This window comes from Cervus elaphus, chromosome 11 (genome assembly GCF_910594005.1).
Source record: "Cervus elaphus chromosome 11, mCerEla1.1, whole genome shotgun sequence".
Taxonomy (NCBI): domain Eukaryota; kingdom Metazoa; phylum Chordata; class Mammalia; order Artiodactyla; family Cervidae; genus Cervus; species Cervus elaphus.
Genome location: NC_057825.1, coordinates 67,719,125 through 67,738,010, shown reverse-complemented (window position 1 = coordinate 67,738,010; position 18,886 = coordinate 67,719,125). Strand labels below are relative to the sequence as shown.

General features: G+C 42.7%; 2 protein-coding genes across 2 annotated transcripts in view; both read right to left on the bottom strand.

Annotated features, from left to right (window-relative positions):
* Positions 1-3,222: 3,222 nt before the first annotated feature.
* GPR75 (G protein-coupled receptor 75) lies at positions 3,223-12,665 on the bottom strand. The gene is made up of 2 exons (XM_043918017.1): positions 12,395-12,665; positions 3,223-7,561 (listed from the first exon to the last, which is right to left on the bottom strand). Exon 2 carries the CDS (start codon positions 7,465-7,467, stop codon positions 5,845-5,847), a length of 1,623 nt encoding a protein of 540 aa, XP_043773952.1. The 5' UTR covers positions 7,468-7,561; positions 12,395-12,665; the 3' UTR covers positions 3,223-5,844.
* Positions 12,666-16,672: 4,007 nt separating this feature from the next.
* PSME4 (proteasome activator subunit 4) overlaps positions 16,673-18,886 on the bottom strand; it is a 92,169-nt gene continuing 89,955 nt past the window's right edge. Inside the window, exons 45-47 of the mRNA XM_043918016.1 lie at positions 18,656-18,789; positions 17,813-17,951; positions 16,673-17,399 (exon numbers count right to left, since the gene is read on the bottom strand). Coding sequence (XP_043773951.1) covers positions 17,817-17,951; positions 18,656-18,789 — 269 coding nt within the window. The 3' untranslated portion in view covers positions 16,673-17,399; positions 17,813-17,816. The remainder of the gene's footprint in view (positions 17,400-17,812; positions 17,952-18,655; positions 18,790-18,886) is intronic.

The window sequence follows — 18,886 nt, the reverse complement described above, 5'->3', positions numbered from 1 at the left end:
CATGGGGTTGCAAAGGGTCGGACACAACTGAGCGACTGAAATGAACTGAATCTGTTTATCTCCCTTAGCATAATGTAACTGTCTGGAGAATAGAAACTTTACCAGTGTATCTCAAGTTCCTGGCACACAGTATTCATTAAATATCCACTGAATGAATGAATACTGTTAATACTTTACTATTTGGGTGTTCTCTTTATCAATATTAATTCTCTTCTTTATTATGGGTTTGTTTTTAGTTCTTCTCTGCTATTAATGTTGTAACGTCCTTCTTTTTGTTCACCAAAGCATGATCTACTTTTCCTATCTTTTAATTTTTACATCAGTTTATCTTATATTTATCTATTCCAAGTAACAAATTTTGCACATCTTTTTTTTCTTACGACTGTGCTGTGTGACTTGTGGGAATTCTAGTTCCCCGAACTAGGATTGAACCCAGGCCCTCGGCAATGCAAGTGCAGAGTCCCAACCACTGGGCTGCCAGGGAAAGTGAAAGTGAAGTCGCTCAGTCATGTCCGACTCTTTGCGACCCCATGGACTGTTGCCTACCAGGCTCCTCCCTCCATGGGATTTTCCAGGCAAGAATACTGGAGTGGGTTGCCATTTCCTTCTCCAGGAGATCTTCCCGACCCAGGGTTTGAACCGGGGTCTCCCACATTGTAGGCATATGCTTTATCATCTGAGCCACCGGACTGCCAGGGAACTGCCCTCATATCATTTATAATTCAAGGACTTTTGTCTTTTATAAACAACATAACGCATTTACATTTTTTTGCTGTCTTATTTCTGTAATCCTGCTTTACGTTCCTTAAGTTTTGTTTTCTTAGTATTTCCTTCCTTCCACTATTTTATAAAAGTTATTTCTCAGAGGAAGGGATAAGAAGTAGGGAATGGTGGAAGAAGTTACAAAATACCAACTACGACTTCCTGATCAAAAGCTAGTAAGGCCTGGGACTTCCCTGGTGGTCCAGTGGTTAAGAAGCTATCTTCCAATCTAGGAGATGTGGGCTCAATCCCTGGTCAGGGAACTAAGATCCCACATGCTGTGTAGCCACTAAGCCGGCACATCACAACCAGGGAGAAGCCCATGCACTGCAATGAAGAGCCCACACTCAGCACCTAAGACCCAACACGGCCAAAAATGAATAGATACAGAAGCAAGGCAGGCCGATATTAGCTCCCGTGTCTTCTTCCTTACGATACATTGCCACCAAATTCCCGTTCTTAACCCCATTTTCCTGCTGCTTTCTATACTATGTGTTGGCTTGGGAGCTGGACCCTACAGGCCTATAAGGCCTGTGCTTGCCCAGCTTCAAGGCCGAAGAGCCTGGAGTCAGCAGCAGAGACTCAGTGTGCGACAGGCTGGGACCTGGGAGCTTTGCTGCAATGTTTGCACCTGGACAAACGTCTCCTCGAACAACATAACACAGAGAAACTGTGAGGGACTAAATGCACCTGCGTGCATGCACAGTTCAGGCAAATTCTGGACAAAAATACCAAAGGACCAAAAAAACCCCAACTGCTGCTTCTGGAGAGCTGGGAGTAAAAACAGGGTTTCAGTCTCCATGGACAGAGGAGCCTGGTGGGCTACAATCTGTGGGGTCACAGAGTTGGACATGACTTGGCAAAAAAACAAAGCAAAACAACCAGGGTGTGTCGGGAGAAAAAGCAAGGTAATGTGCATGCCTCCTGCACTCAACTCCAACAAAGAGGTGAGCAAAACACCTAAGCCACCCCTACGGCCTGACCTCTGGACCACCCCTACCCTCATCCCATATAAGGAACCAGCTCTCCTCACCTCTGGGAGAGAGCAAGGGAACTATTACTTGTTTTCTCTCCCCACTACTGTGACAGGCCTCTTATCAATTTGTGTTGACTAGGGAAGGCCAAGAACCCTGGTCGGTATCAAATGGTTTACTGGATCATGGGGACTGAAGCAAGGTCCTGGAGTGACACCCCACCACGGGCGGCGGTGGGTCTATGCCAGAGTGCAGGGAGATGACCAGTGACAGGGGAATTGACATCAGGTGGGCTCGTTAGTTACCAGGGAATCTAGTGGAAGGGCACACCACTCACCGCCTCCTTGATACAAACAGTCGCCAGCTGGGGCCCGGGGCAAGCCTGTAGGAAGGTTAGCCATATACGTAGGTGCTCGTAAGGCAGGCACAGGATGTACAAACAGCAAGAAAGCAGTCCTCTTGAGTGGCCTGACCATTCAGTGGTAAACTTTACAATCCCATCCTTCTGTTACAGAATATGAAGTTGAGATTTTTGACTGAACTGGAAAAGGTCATCGCACATCACCAAGAATGAGAGTAGTTGATTGGACTTTGCATGTTTCCTGTGGAGCAGAGAAGGATGTTTTTGTTTAAATGAGAGCAGTTGTGTGGTGCTGTTGCTGCTGGTGTTCTTTGGACGTACAGCTAAAGGAGTGGCTGCAAACGTGGAGCACCAGAGAGAGGGGCCCTTGAGGATGGAGTGGACTGGAACTCATGAGCTTTCCTGAACCTCCTATCAGTTTCCCTTTTCAGCGTAACTACACTTCCCAGGTTCACGGAACCTCGGGTTTTAAAGGCAAGCTGGGTTCTGCCAACTAAAGGTCCGGTGCCAATTTTTTTCCGCAGCACTGCTTTGATGTTCAGCATTTGCTTTGGAGGTGTCAACAGGATTGGTTGTAAAGGTTAGTGGCAGCGTAGCAGCCAGTGTCCTTGAAGTCCAAGGTCCAAGGAAATCTGACTCCCTCCCTTCCTAGCAGAAGGAGCAGTTCTGCAGGCTATTGGTAGCATTTATTTGGAATTTTCCTGGAGACCCATCGTCAAAGAGCCTTGACCTTCTAACGATTGAGACATCTGACTTCCTATATTCAGTCCTTCTCTGCTTAAACTAATGTTTCCTGATTCTTAAAATCAAACCCTGATTGATAAACTGAAATATCCAGAATTCCGTATCTTTTACCAGATTCATGTCATTTCAAAGAAGTTTTTAAAATGTTTAGTCAGAACTTTTCCCACTCGCTGATAAACCTAGTTTAGTAAATAATTAACCTTTGGAGCTAATTATTCCCAGTTATTCTGAGTATAAAAGCAAGTACAAAATGTGGTCAAACAAGCTATTTCATCTTTTAAGGAAAAGAACTTTCTCAGAGTTTCAACACAGCTATTCTCTGATGGTTTTTAAGTGATTGGACAGGAACGTAAAAGTATTGCAGTCTGATATTCAGAAATGTCAGGATTTTCATAATTTTTATTTTCCAAATGTCAGTTTAAAAGAACATTAAAAGCATCAGTAATACAAATCTGGCCTAATGGTTAACATCAGAACAATTATAAAATGTTTGAATCACATACTTTGCATCACAGTAAAGCATCAAGAGAACTAATTAATATGCCCTGCTTAATTAGTCATATAAGTGAATTCTCATTACTTTTATAAAAGTTTTCATTTTAGCCCTTATGGAGAAGTTATATATGCCTATTTATATCTTTATCTCCAGGTAGATATAGATATGGCTAGACATATATAACTTATGAAGAGACAAGTTATATATTCCTACCTCTATATCTATATCTACATATACCTACATATAGACATAGATACAGAGATATAAAGAATCTAGTCCAGTATGTACTTCATGCAAGTTAAATCCATAATTTCTTGATGAGCATAAAGAGACTGAAACCTCATATGCACATGCTTAATTTTCTTTATGCTGCGATTTTTACCTGCCAAACATGGGTCAAATCGTCTCAAACTCAAAAGTCACAAAGGAAACCTGTAATTTTTAGTTTTACAAGTACAATAGAAATTTTTAAAAAATATCTTTTATTGAGTCACATTTGAAATGCCTGGACAAAAAGAGATTCATACCTTAAAAAGTATGAAATAGCTTCTTGATTAATGTTATTACTTAAAAAGCTGTTTGACTTATTGAAATAAATACCAGGTTCTGAATTTAGATAAATGTTTAATTCCTAATTTGCCACAATTCTTCAAATGATCTTGGGAGAGGATATTAGATTTCTTAATTCTTTGTTAAAAAGAGATTATATACCAATCTATTTCATGGTAATATTAACAAATGAAAACAGAGTTGTATTAAAAATATAAAAGCACAATTGAAATAGGTCATAGTGACTTCCAAAAATAGCATTCAATTACCAAAAAAAAAGAAAAAGTGGGAGTGGATATTTTTTCTTCTGTTATAAAATTTAATAGCAAAAATAAAGGATAGAAGGGAGAGAGGGGAGGGAAGGAGAGAGTCCTTAAAAGTGAATTTAAAAACAAAATAAAATCCATATCTCATACTTAAACCTCGGAAATAGAAATGACTGGTTGATACTGGAAGGTCAGAAATATTAGACAAGACTGAGGAGAGTTCTAGTTGAGTATTAGCTGTCTTCTCCATGCCTCTCATAATCTCTGATTTTAGGAACAGCATGGGAGAGGATGCTATAACCTGAACACCTTTCATCCAAAGGGACAAAGTGCCTTCCAATCTGTAATAACAGTTCTTGAATATAACAATTTATAAAGATAGGTTTTGTATCTTGATGCTCATCTCATCTAGAAGCTATAGTTCCAAAATTGTACTGAGTTCAAAAGTCAACTACATCATGAAAACATTTTCACATAAAAAAATAAGTTTACAGTTGTTATGCTAGGCATCACTGAGTATATAATAAAATTAGTTTTAAGTGTAGAAATACTTAATCTATTTCCCCTTACTGCCCATTTCCAGTTTAAGATTCATGGGAGAGAAGTAACACAATTAGTTTGAAAACAGATCATCTTAAGAATTTTTCTACCATGGTAATATATAACAAAGATCAAAAAAATTTTTCTAAGTAGTTATTTAGATACTCTTTGTCAGGTTGTGAACAAACCATTCTCACACATAAGGAAAGCATAAGTTGAAACACTCCCATTTCATCCCTACGCCTTCTTAGACAATAATTAAAGATTGTCTAACACATACAACAGTCTAGCCCACTTCCCACATAACATAACAGCACCCTGATGAGATGACCACAGTTAGCGCCTACTCTCCCAGGAAGAGCATCACTCTACTATAGATGCAGTCCTCTTCACTAAGTTTCTTGGGTAAGATCATTCTGAAATAGAATAATTCATTTTTAGCAAGAAAAAACAGATTTCTTTTCGAAAGAACTGTACAGCTACTCAGCTGACACAAAAGAATAATATCTATAATTAGAAATGGTAATAATCATAACACTCTATTCTTAGATGACTGTCTTATGAAAAGAAAGTAACTAATGCTTGTGCAGTTTTGGAAAATATAGCTATAAATAATATATTTCTGATTTAACAATGTATTATTTATTCCAATAAGCCTGCTACCAAAAAAAAAAAAAATATTGACCCCATTTGAACACTTCAAAGGATTAAAATTTATAATTCAGTTAATAAAAATAATATCTCAATAAAGATGATACTTTCATTGTCTTTAAAAAAATCCAGCTCACACTTCAAAGAATCATAACACTGACTCAAATGATCATAATCAGTTCCTTCCCTACTTTAATACAGTAGCAAAACCATTCCCTGGCATCTATTTAAAAATTTAGTACAAAAAAAAAAAAATTTAGTACAAAAGATTGGAGGTGTAGGTCAGGTGTAAAATAATAAACTTTTTCATCAACTCTTAAAATGTCAAGAAACTGCAAAGCAAACCAAGAGATGCTAATACTTCAGAGAAAAGATAGTTCTAAGTGTCAACTGTCTAGGTCTTTAAGTTTTGATGTACCTCTGGTCTCCCAAAATTTTAAAAAAATCAATTAGTATCAGAAACCAAAACAGTTTATATAAGATTCGCTAGTCTCCACGACTCTAAACAGAGGGGACTGGAATCTGCTTGGCTGATGTGCTGTCATATTCTTGCATTAAATCATTAGTGGTGTGATAATGCATGGCAATATATGAATTGGCAAACCCAAGGGAGTTTACCGGCTGTAAGTTATGTGGGACGCCCTCCTCCTGGGATGCACTGCTGTTGTAGATACTGTAGTACGGCTCAATCCGAGTGTTGATGGGGGTAGAGCTGCTCTGACCATAGTGTTGATGTCCAGCAGACATCTTGGGACTGACCACACTTTCCTTTGAGTGACTTGGGCCACAGGCCTGGTCCACAAATTTCTTCTGGGGCTTTGGAGACAACATGTAGGCAGAGTTCGTTTCATGATGGGAGGATTTGTTTCTGTTGACTTCGAGGTTCCCTTTTCCCATGGCACGAAGTCGGGTCTTGTGTTTGCAGCAGAAAAAACCCAGGCCGATGTACTGGAGGCACCAGAGCACTTTCCTCCTCAGCCCTGCACTGTTCCGAGAATATATAAAAGGGTTTAATCCTGACTTGAGAAATATAAGCGTAAACCCAAACAGTTCAAACTGGTAAAGGATGAAGCTCCCATTGGTGGACAGAACCACCTGCACCAAGGAAATCCCCAGCGGAAGACAGCAGAGCAGGACCGAGAGCACGATGATCACACAGGTGACCACCGCCTTGGAGTCCTTGGCTGTGGACAGATTGACAGCCGACACCAGCTGCAGCCGGCTGGCCGCAGGGGTTGGCAGCTGGTTGGGACTCTTGGTGTATCCGTGGGTCTGAACGTGCTGCAGTTTGTTGTAATTCTGGTTCCTGTACAAAGCCGGCATGGGACACTGGATGGGCTCGCCGCCTCCCTTCACGGGGGCCCCCATGAAAGGCTGTGGTCTGGAAGCGTCCACGGTGATCACAGCGGGGCACTTCTTGACTTGAGCATTCTTCCGCAGTGTCTGAGCGATCATGACATAGGACACAGAGACCACCGCCACACAGAAGGTGAAGTCGACCACGTAGAGAGACAGGATGGCTTTCCCTTCTCCGGCGATCAGACTGGACATGGGAAGGCAGAAGTGTGACTTGCTGGTTTTCAGGGTGGCCAAGGTGGCGAGGGTGAAACTGGTGGTCCAGAGGAGCAGAGTGAGCAGCAAGGTGCAGGGGAAGGAGGCCGTGCGGCTGGGCTGCTTCCCCAGGACCATGCGGAGCCGGTGCAGGGCAATCACCGCCACTGTCTTGAGGGACATGATGATGAAGCCCGAGCTGGTGAGGTGGAAGGTGAAGCAGAAAGTGTCCGGGATGCCACTGGCTGAGCTGAAGAACAACACGAAGGTGAACATGGGGGCCGTCACGCCACAAATGAAGAGGTCACAGAAGGACAGGTTCAGGATCATGAAATCAAAGTTGGTTCTGAATTTCCTGAAGGCCGGGTCGAAGAAGGACAAGAAGACAATGAAGTTGCCGTAAGAGCCCAGGCAGAAGATGACTGCGAGCAGAAAGGTACAGATCACCAAGGTGGCCGTGTGGACGGGTTCCTGGAGACCGTCCCGGATACCGGTACTGTTTCCTCCCTGGGCGTGAGGCACGTGGAGCAGGGTGGTGTTGGGCACATCCTGAAGGTGGCCTGTTGAGTTCATCTTCAGAGACGACTCTTCCTTCCGTGGGAAGGCAGTCAGGGCCTCAACTCACAGACGAGCGACGACTGACAAAAGGGGCCCAAGGCAGAAAAGCCTGCGCATGAAAATGCACCCCCAGAAACAGAAAGGAATGAATGGAGACAGCAGAGTGATCTCGTGATCTTTTACAAAAGCAAAAAGCAGGCTTTTTCAGCTCTGACCCAGTGCCCAGAAAACATTTCTCCTCCCAAAGCCCCACACAGAAAAGACACAGGCACCTTGAAATACATTCATCCAGCTAAGTTTAGATTTAAGGACACAGGGGTTAAGCATCAGCTGGAGAGCAGGTTAAAAAAAAAGAAAAGAGATACTGAGGCCTCGCCCCCTTGAGATTGTGATTAAAGGGTGAGTGTGCAGACATTACCTTCAGAACTCTGATACCAGACATTGGACACCAAGAATACAACCTCTCCACCAAAGAGAGCACAGTCTAGTTGGGGCAGGTCAATCTATGTAATTACAGCCAAATGTGGCAAATCAGCTGATGGCAGTGCAGTGTGGAGAGAAGAGAAGGGGGGATTGATCCAGGCCAGGGAGGAGGCTGAGAGGCTAAGGGGGTCTTCATGAGGAGGGGCTAGGTGGGTGACAGGTGAGGGGTATGGAGTGGGGGACAGACAGGCTGGGAGAAGGGAGCAGGTCTTCACAGCAGAAGGACTAAGGCAAGAAACAGCATGTGCCTGACATAAGCAAAAGTGAAAGTCACTCAGTCATGTCCGACTCTGTGCTTTACCCATGGACTATAGCCTTCCAGGCTCCTCTGTTCATGGAATTCTCCAGGCAAGAATACTGGAGTGGGTTGCCATTCCTTTCGCCAGGGGATCTTCCCAACCCAGGGATTGAACCCAGGTCTCCTGTACTGCAGGCAGATTCTTTACCGTCAGAGCCGCCAGAGAAGCCCGTAAGCAAGAGGGTACCGCTGAAGTATACTGTGGCCTTTTACATAACTTCCACATATCACTAACAAATCCGATTTCTTTCTCTAGGAAGAACCCTTTATTTTCCATTATTTATATATTCCCCCTGCTTGTGATTTCTTGGCCAACTCCATATTCTCCTCTGGAAAAAACCTTTGTGTAAGACTATATAAATGGAAGTAATGAACGATGTCAGAATTCTATTTGAGATTTACCAGTTTGCTCTGTAAACTCTATATAAATGTGAGTTATCATGATCCCAGCAGGAATCTCCTCATGATGAAGCAGGATGCATGCATTTACCCAGTTTTTTAATCTACGTGTGCGTACTCTCTGTCAGCTTTACACCAGGTACTCTGGGTGCATAGATGAGCACGACACAGCATCTACTTTTAAAGAATAACTTATTTTTCTTTTTGGTCTTTTAACTTTCTCTTCCCATCTTGCAATGAGATTTAAAATACCTTCACATAGTCTTTTGCTGTTCAAAATCACAAAGCCCCATTGGCCTGGTGTCCACCCTATTCCCAAAGATGCTTCCAGTGGTACATCCAGAGCTCTTGGCAACCGAAAAGAATGTGCTTTAATCCAGCATTTTAAGAATAACCAGTGGTACTGGGGAGGTCTGTGGGTGATGTTCAGAATATTTAACCACCAGCTCAAGCTGAGTCCCAGGGCCTCCAGTGAAGCCAGGGGTAAATCCTTTAGTTGCTGAATTATGGGGTATAGAGGAAGGGGCCTGATCAGTGAGGGATTATTGGGAGCTTCAAGCAGGAGTTAGGAACCACCCAATACAGAAGTCTCCCAGTATTCAGTAACAGATATACGTGTGCCAGTATCAGACACATTTCAGTTCTGAGGAGATCCATAAAACTAACTGGTGTCCTTCATGAAGGAAGAAGATAACCTCTTGTATATTCTCGGGTGGAGAGGGAGGTGGGAGGGGGGATCGGGATGGGGAATAAGTGTAAATCTATGGCTGATTCATATCAATGTATGACAAAACCCACTGAAATGTTGTGAAGTAATTAGCCTCCAACTAATAAAAAAATTTAAAAAAAAAAAAAAAAGTACAGATCATGAAAATATCATGTATTTCTCCACTGGGAAGTGGGACCAACTTTTCTGTACTTCCCTTGTAAGAGTTCAACGGGAGAGAAGAACTAGTCCTGATCTTTAGTTTCCTGATGATTAGAATTAAAAAATAATAATAATGGACAGCTTATTGTTTTCACTTAAAGACTGTGTGCCTGTGTTCTGAACACTTTATGATACCTGTGTAGTGAAAGAAAAAAAAAACATTTACTGTTAAGTTTTTGTTAATGGGAAGACTGGTGTTAACCAATGAAAAAGGAAGTAGAAGAGAAAATCCAATTTGTAGAAGCAGAAAGGTGATACTCCTGTTTACAGAAAATCCCCCTGACTCTGAAGAGGGAAGCATGAATTTGGTTTGGGAAAATTAGAAGGATGAAGTCTGGAATTCAGACGCTAAGAGAAATATCAAGTGAGTAATAATAAAGAACGGGGTGGGCTTCCCCGGTGGCTCAGTGGTAAAGACTCTGCCTGTCAATGCTGAAGACACGGGTTCAATCCCTGGTCCAAGAAGATCCCACATGCCTCGGAACAACTAAGCCTGTGTGCCCCAGCTATTAAGCCTGTGTTCCAGAGCCTGGGAGCCACAACTACTGAGGCCATGTGCTGCAACTACTGAAGCCTGTGTGCTCTAGAGCCCATGCTCCACAAGAGAAGCCATCATAATGAGAAGCCCATGCACCACAACTAAAGAGTAACCCCTGCTCTCTGCAACCAGAGACAAAACCCATGCAACAACAAAGAGCCAGCACAGCCAAAAATAAATAAATAAATGAAAATTAAAAAAAAAAAAAAGAAGTGGTTGATGGAAGTTATGAAGAGTCCAGACTGGGAAACATTTGGAAAGGGGAAAGTAGAATGATGAAGCATCAACATTAGCCAAAGATAAGAGGCAGAAGGGAAAAAATTTTTTGGAGACGTTGAGGGGCAACTTTTACTTTCTCTCCAATTATAATTTTTTCAATAGATTGATAAAAGAATTCTGAGTCAGGAATTCTGGGGCAGTATCATCATTAGTATGTTCCCTTTACTAAGTGCTCGTGATGTGCCAGGCACTGATCCCAGTGCTCCACGCTATTAACTTATCAAATCGTCCCAACCCTAAGACAGACAGTATAACTTATCTCTATTTTACAGACGAGGAAACTGAGGCAGAGAGAGCACCTATCTTAAGGGGCAGAACATGGATTTGAACCTAAGCAGTTACTCTCTAAAGGCTGCACACCAAGCTAAACAAAATAGCAAAACAATCAAGGCAGGGAGTCCCAGGTCAGAAGACAGTTACAGCAGCTATAATGTATTGGGTGGTTATTATATGCCTGACCTCTACTAGAAGCTTTACATAGGTTATCAAACTTTATTTCATTCTCATTATAATCCTATGAAGTAGGTATTGCAATTCTTTCCCAACTCAAAGTTCCATGTACATATATCTGTATATATGTTTGCATGTACCTTTTTGGCGAGGTTGAAAAATTATGGCTTGGTATAAGGTAATTATAAATCACTCTGATTTGGGATAATTAGGAAAAAAGGAAGGAATCAGAGACAGGGAAGAGAAAAAGAGAGAAAAAGAAGAAGACATATCAGAAGTAAAGGTTTTGGCAGAGAAACTTTTGAAGTAATAAGGAAGTGAAGGGAAAGTAAGCCGAGGTCTTAGCACTAACTTTTGAGACTTTAAGAAAAAGGAGGCTGAGATAATAATTTAGGACAAAGCTATGCTGGCAGAATTATAAAACTCAGTTATTTGGGGGTGGGGTGTAAATGAATGCATCTGCTACTTATTCCTAAATATTAAATAGAGGTTACCAACATTCTTTTCAATGCAAGCATAGGAGCTACTGTTTATCTCTGGGAGCATAAATAGGGCCTGGAAGAAGATGCAATAAAAATAATAAAATCAAAAAAATTTTAAGTTGGAACGCCAGTCTTAAGAAGAAGGCATATTAGACATAATAAGAAGGAATGAAATCATATCATATGCATCTTATTACAACTGAGGAGAGACCCTCAAGTAACTAGCAAGCGAGGAATAGTAAGGGAAAATGTACATCAGTGATTTCTCCTTATGATATGTGTGAAGAGCCTCTGATAATTTAGTGTGCTATCTTAATATTTTAGTACATATTCAAACATTTTACATGAGCTTCTACAAGTCAACTCATGATCTGGTTTCTTCCAACTCTTCCCCCCACTCCCACCACCCCCATAATGCCTTCAATTCCTCCAGGGCAGGCATTTTCAGAGTCTAACCCTCACAAGAGAACAAGGTTTTGTACTACGGTTATTACTCCCACTGGATTTGTATTGAGATATCTGGAAAACGTCAGGGAAGTCAGATGACTTGTCCAAGGTCACTAAGATTCAAGCCAGACTTATCTGCATTTCAGAGGCCATGCTCTTTTCTCCCCACTGAACTACTTTTGAAGCCCGGAGCGGCTGATGCGGTCGGGTGGGGTCGGTGGATGAGGGAGAGGGGAGGCTGGGGAGCACCCTCCTGAGGATGGGGCTGGACTAGGAGACTGCAGGGAGGGCATGGCGACCCCGATCGGGAACTCGAGGGGGTAGGGGCTGCGGGGCTGGAGAAGGTTATGGTGAGGAGGGCCTAGGCCGGTCTAGGGAAGCATGTAAAGGATTCTGGAAAGGGTCGGTGAGATGAGGAGGGTTCAGGCAGGGAATGGGCGCTGAGGGAGGGGTTCCACCGGCCCCGCGGGGCCCGGGAACGCACAAGGCAGGAGCGAGATAGTTTCTCCGCAGGCCTCGCCAGGAGCGCAGGTGCGCGGCAGCCGGGCCCGGACGCACGCGGCTGCCGGCTCCCTCATCCAGGCGGCCCTCCCAGTCCCCGCGGGGTCGTCCTCCTCCGGGGGCCCGCGGCCTCTCACCTGCCTGGTGGCCGCAGCGCCGCCCCTCCTCCTCCATCTCGCAGCCCGGACCCCAGCTTCGCCCGCCGCCCCGGCGAATGCCGAGCCGGAGGCATCATGGCCATCGCCGCCGCCTCCGCGCATCCCGGGAGCCGCGGCGAGCCGCGGCGCGGAGGCGCAGTCACGGAGACGCCGAGGGCGCCGCCCCCTCCGCTGGACACTCGGGCTCTGTGCCCCGCCTGCCCCCGCGCCCCGGCCGCCTCGCGGGCCTCGTGGTGTACCCGGGCCGGCAGCTCCCGCCGCCGCGACCTCCGTCCCCCGCGCCGCGCGGTCTCAGGCGCGCCGTTTTGCCGCTCGGGAAGTGGGGGCTCCCTGAGGCTGGCAAGAGCTGACATATGGAGGAAGAGGGGGGCGGACTGCGTGGAGAGGAGGGCAAAGGTGGGGGCGCCGATAGCACACAGCGTGATCCATGGGGACCTTGGCCTTAGAGAGTGGAGACCGTGGACAAGGCGGGTGGTGGCATCACGTCGGTCTTAGCGGGGTCCAGGGCCTTCCCTGGGCTTCTGGCCGGCCCGCCGCCGCCCACCTCTCCCCATTCCTGGTGCTTCCAAGTGCGCCTGCCTAGCTCCTCTCTACGCTGCAGGTAGTACTTTGCTCCCAGATTAAACTGGCGTCGCCTTCCATGGTGGTACCTGGAGACCCAGAATTTGTAAATCACGTCATTGTAACAGACTTCAAATCAAACCAACTTTAACGTCATTTTTTCTTTCCTTCTCTGGGCTCACTGAGAGGGAAGTTATCTATTAGGAAATAAACGCAAATTGCAAAGAAACTACCCATGCAAATGGGTAGGAAATGGGCAAAAGCCAAGAAATCATGGACATCACTCAATGCCATGTTGAATGTAAAACATCTTGAAAAGCCATGTATGCAAAACTAGCTAAGCTAGTTTTAGTAAGAAAGAACAGGAACCAAAAAAGTAACCAACCTCCCATCCTACAGTCCAGTGTGTCCAAAATAATGAACTCATTATGTGGGTTGTAGTCTCAAGAGCAATCAAGTAGCATTCCCAAGTATGTTTGCTACTTGGAGACAAGAGGGTTAAGCCCTTTTTCTGCTTCAGTATCCCAGCCTGCTAACTAGGATCTTGAAAATTCCATTCAAGTGAAGTACTTAGGATATTGCCATTGAAATTCTTTATTTTGGCTAATGGTTATCTTTTAAAACAGAACTGTTTGGTACCAACAAGTGCCAAAGAATTTGATTTATGCATATAACATATTTTCCCCAAGTCACCACCCCCAACTCTGCTTTCATCAAAAGAAAAATCAAGAGGGCTGGATAATTTATGTGGTAGATATTCTGTCCAGGAATTGACTGTGCTATCAGAATTTACAAATAACTTCAAGGAAAATTTCCAACTCCCACAAAATAGTCTACTCCCCTACCACTTGCAGCAATTCTAATCTATGTTGTAATGGTGACCTCAGAGGCTAGAAATAATCGACCAAAGAACACCGTTTAGTATTTAGAGTGGAATTGCCATTCGAAGTGGAAACTAACCAAATGTCACACTCCTCTCCATATAAATTAGCTATTGCATAATTTCCAGCTCGTTTCCAGGCATGTGGCCATATGACAGAAGGATATTACAATAGGTCTTGGCTAGAATGCCACGAATTACACCTATGGGAAAAATTATCTCATACTGGACACACACACAAAGTCACAAGTTGTAAAGGACCAGGCGATCTAGAAGAGAATATCTGGAATCACCAGTTCCAAAACTAGTATCAACAAGACTAAAGCTACTATAATTATGTCTACAGAATGTACCAGCAGTGTGTCAGATTGGAAAGAACACTGGCTTCACAGTCAGAAAGTGGAAAATCTACAAATAAACAAGCAGGGCTGACTAAAAATATGTTGATAGGAATAGACTATCAGTTTGCAGGGAAACTACCATTCTGGTACACATTATCATTGACAATGGAAACTGACATGTGCACTTTGAGGAAAGAACATCAGAGCCATAAAAATGTTTAAATTCATGACCCATAAATCTCACTCCTTGGAATTTATCCTAAGGAAATACTTGAATATAAGATAAAGTTTTAAGCATGAAGGTATGAAAATATTCACTGTGGTGTGATCCGCAGCAAAGAAAGCTGAAAATTTTGATGTTCAACTATGGTGAAATACTCCAGTAACATTAACAGGACAGGTGGCCTTTGGCCACAAAAACAACTATGAAGACTACAGAAAGTTAATTTTTTCAGTAAGACAAAATACCTCACTGGTCTTTTCTGGCCACATTACTAATCGTTCACAGGAAGAGAAGTAGGTAAGTTTTCCTCCCGAATTTTGAAATACAACTTGCAAAGTCTTTCTTTTATAAAGGATGCACCTGGGAAACTAAAGATGATTTATCGGCTCTTAGAACAGTTAAGAATACAGGCCTTCTCTTCCCCTTACTTCTCCCTGCCACTCACCCCCACCCCAAACCTGCCTTCCCACCCCAAACCTGCCTTAACTAAGTCTTCCAGGCCCAATCAGCAGTGAGTTCCAAACTTTGGTCTGCCTTCACACACCTTCCCCCAAGGCCTTAACACTGGCCTTCCCTTAAAATGGTTCCTGCTGTCTCCATTCTTTTGAATGCAGCATATTAGACAACAGTTGCCATTCATCCCTTTTCTCCCCCTCCTCCTTTTCATTCCTGAGGTCACTGACAGAATGTTTAGGAATTAAATAATTCACAATATAAGCAGTTAGGGTATCAAAATAATAAGCAACTGCTAAGCCTGGTATTAGATCACATGGGGCATTTTAAAAACTCTTTAAAAGTACCTTGATTTTAGGTCTCGAATGGGCCTTCAGGGTCTTCACCAGGGGTTCTTAATCATGACCACACAACTGAAGCATTGATGGAAGTTTTAAAAAAACACTGATACCCGAGTCCCAACCACAAAAACTCTGGACCACAGTAGGTGCCTAGTATGTTATATTTTTAAAAATTCCCCACTTTAGGAACCTCACCTAAATACAGCTTAGCTAGGACAAAACTGAAGTGGTCAATATAACATAACGCCTCACTGCTCAAACTATGATTTCGGGACCAGGTATCAATATCATGAGCTGGGAGTATGAACTGAAATTCACATTCCAGGCCCATCAATCTGAGAATCAATCACCCAGATAAGTGTTGTCAAACTTTCCATGCTGACAAAAAACACTCACGTGCCTAATGAACAGGGTAACCACTAGCCACAAGTGGCTAATGAACATGTGAAATGTGGCTATTGAGACTGAGTAATTTTTAATTTAATTTCAATGTAAACAGTCACATGTGGCTACGAGCTACTGTAACTGGGCAGGTGTGATCTAGATGATTCACTCTGGTGAGAGGGCATGAATTTATGGATCCAGATCTATGAATGCAAAAGGAATCCACAAGTCACTGGCTCCAGACCTGTCTTCTCCTTGTAATGAAGACCAAAAACCAGGTGTTAAAAACAATCCATTTATTGGCTTTTAAACTAGTTACACAATTGAAATAATCAGGTTGGCACTACTCTATACAGGGGTTACGCCTGTGTATGCTGACGCTTACTGTACCAGGACCTCTGCTGTGCTTAGGTCTGTATCAAGTCATTCAGCAAGTAGGTACTAAAAAATATACCGTAGTGTTCCTTTAAGGAAGACTGTACAGGGTGTGCTGCCAGATGACATTCACCACCGTGTGAAGTACTTCAACCTAGAAGATTCCTTGCGTTCTATAAACTGGTCACAGGCAAACACGTGGTGTTCGCATTTAGAGATACACACACAAAGTTACATAAAAATTCAGACATTCTAACGATAAATGAACTCAAACCCACACCTCAGCTTTTGGAGCATGAAAAGATAAAGAAAATAATTTAAAAACACACAAAAAATGGCATTCAATTGGTACAAAAGCCAAAAGTCACTATAATAAAGAGCTACATGTGAATCTTTACAAGTTAATTACACAATGGTGTTTTTTAAGAGGTTGCATCTGTACAAAGTCTTGCCAATGCTGTCTCTACAGTTTATACAGTCTTTTACATCTATGTAACATTTATTAAACAAGTCAATTAAATATTAAGACTTATTAGTCTCTCAACGATTCTGCAGGCAAAAAATAAGGGCAGGGGGAGGGAGAAAAAGATTACAGAATTTCCGCAAACACAGCAGTCTTCCATTAGTAAAGTATAACAGTTTTCAAAGAGGGTCAAACAATATTTGTAAAGAATACAGGTAAAAATCATTCAGTCAGGGTTTTTATTGTTGTTGCTGTTTATTTTCAAAATCACACATTGTATACATACGTAACAATCAATCAAAAATTTATTCACCGAACCCCTGGTTTTTCAGCAACTGCTCTTCTATTCAGCACCAAAAACTCCAGTCTGTGGGAGACACGTGGACACAGACTTCACTTCTGTGTCTTGGTCCATCAGGTACTTGGATGGGTTCGACACTTGCCCGGGTTCAAGACTTGCCCTCTTTTCTTTCCCTCTTCATGGCTCTCCAAGCCCAAGGTTCTCAATGCTTCAGATTTATGGCCCACAGCCCTACCACCATCTAAACTCAATAGCCATTTGGAAAGAATTCAAAATAATTTGAGATGAATGAAATGACAGGACCTGTGTTACAGATGGGCATTCTCCATTTCAAGTAAACGGTTTCATAATGAGTTCCTAGACTCTGTCTGGTCTTGGATGTCATGATCATACTGGGTAATTATTTCTAGTCTGAGACATTGTGGCTTTGTCAGATGCCTCAAAGAAAAAGTGATCAATATACTGGAAATACTTCCGGACAAGTTAGGAAAATGGCAGCTGAGAACCTGTGGAACTTGGACTAATTAGACCAGACACAGAAACCACCAAAATGATGAGAACTCAACAGAGGCAGAGTTTTTAAACCTGCAGAAAGCCACCACAGATGGTACCTGAGGATCTGGAATTTTTGATGAAAAGAGCTTGAAGTGAGGACTACTCATCTGTATCAAGGAGGAAAAAGGGGGGGAAAAACCTTCAGTTAGACAACAGGACATCCAACTCAAAGAACCAAATAAATGAAATCTTTTTTCATCCTATTTCAATAGAAAGGCTTCTGGGCCCTCCCTCTTTAATACAGAATGGATAACAAATACTTAAGAACTGAAATGAAATATTTTCACAACTGTAGAACCCAGAATCCCTAGGACAACCCAAAATGGCCAGGCCCCACTCAGAGGCAATTATGAGTAAGAGCTCTTTTCTTTTATTTAACCATAAGTCCGTAAAAGCTGTCACATCAATTCTCTGCTTAATACCTAAAGCAGAGGAAAAAAAGTATAAAATTCTCTGGGAACTTCCACTGGGTCACAGCAAAAGTCATGAAAACAGACTTCTGTATACTTTGCTGCCTCACCTTCCTATGCATAATAGCAGGGTGACACGAGGAGATCGGTGAGAACCAGCAGCTGGTCGTCAGTGAACTGCTGTTTGTGTTCTTGCCAGTTGTCATGGTGTGTCCTTCGGAAATTGGATAATGTCTTTTTTACAGTCATCTGTAGGATAAGCAACCCACATACATTTTACTTTAACTCCTCCAGGGTTATGTCCAGGATACCTTTAAGTAACAATCCTTCGGGACTTCGTATCTTACACTTCACCAAGCACTACACAACCAATAAACCAATCTTACCTCAAAAAGCTACCAAGCTTCCTTCTTTAGAATTGATACCAGCTTCACGTTAGGACAAATGACTAGAACTCACACCACATTGTTAAATCAGTTTCAATATATACTAAATATACACTTTGTCAAAGTGAAAAGAACAAAGTCATTGGTCTTCCAAATTGTTTAATGTAGTAACACAGGTGTTCAGTAAATAATACCATCACATTTTCCTGTTTAACATTAGCCTTTGGTTAGATACTTCCTAGGTATAAAATATGAGCAAAACAGAAGTATAAAATTTAAATATCCTGACAACACTGGCAATACACTTTGCTTCCACTGGACTGGGAAGGACAGAAGACATGGTAATTTTCTTGCTAACAAAAGATCTCTCAAATATAGAAAACAGTGGGGTCTCTGCAAGATTTTAATAACTACTGATGAGCAGACTTGGCTCTGGCAGAGGCAGTAGTAGTAACCTTATCGAAGACGACGGCCCAGAGTACATAGAAAATTATTAGTCTAAATGGTTTCTTAAAAAATTATCACTGTTAATATATGTGCAAAGAAACCAACAAGGGAGAATTTTACCTCGATTGGCTGGGGGTCATTCAGGTGTGCACTGAGATTCATAAGGAGCTGGGGCATCCAGGTGGGAACGTCGTAAGGACTAGAAAGAACACACGCACCCAGTCCCAGCACCCCAGCATGGCGTTTGACCAACTCTGCAAAGAAAACAACAGCATTTATATGAGCAGATATTTACAGGACTCTATTGTACTTGCTATAGTGAGATAAAATTAGTTTTCGACCATGCTAGTT

Coding starts and splice junctions, on each gene's coding strand:
- GPR75 (XM_043918017.1), bottom strand. CDS start 7,467: ATGAACTCAACAGGCCACCTTCAGGATGTGCCCAACACCACCCTGCTC.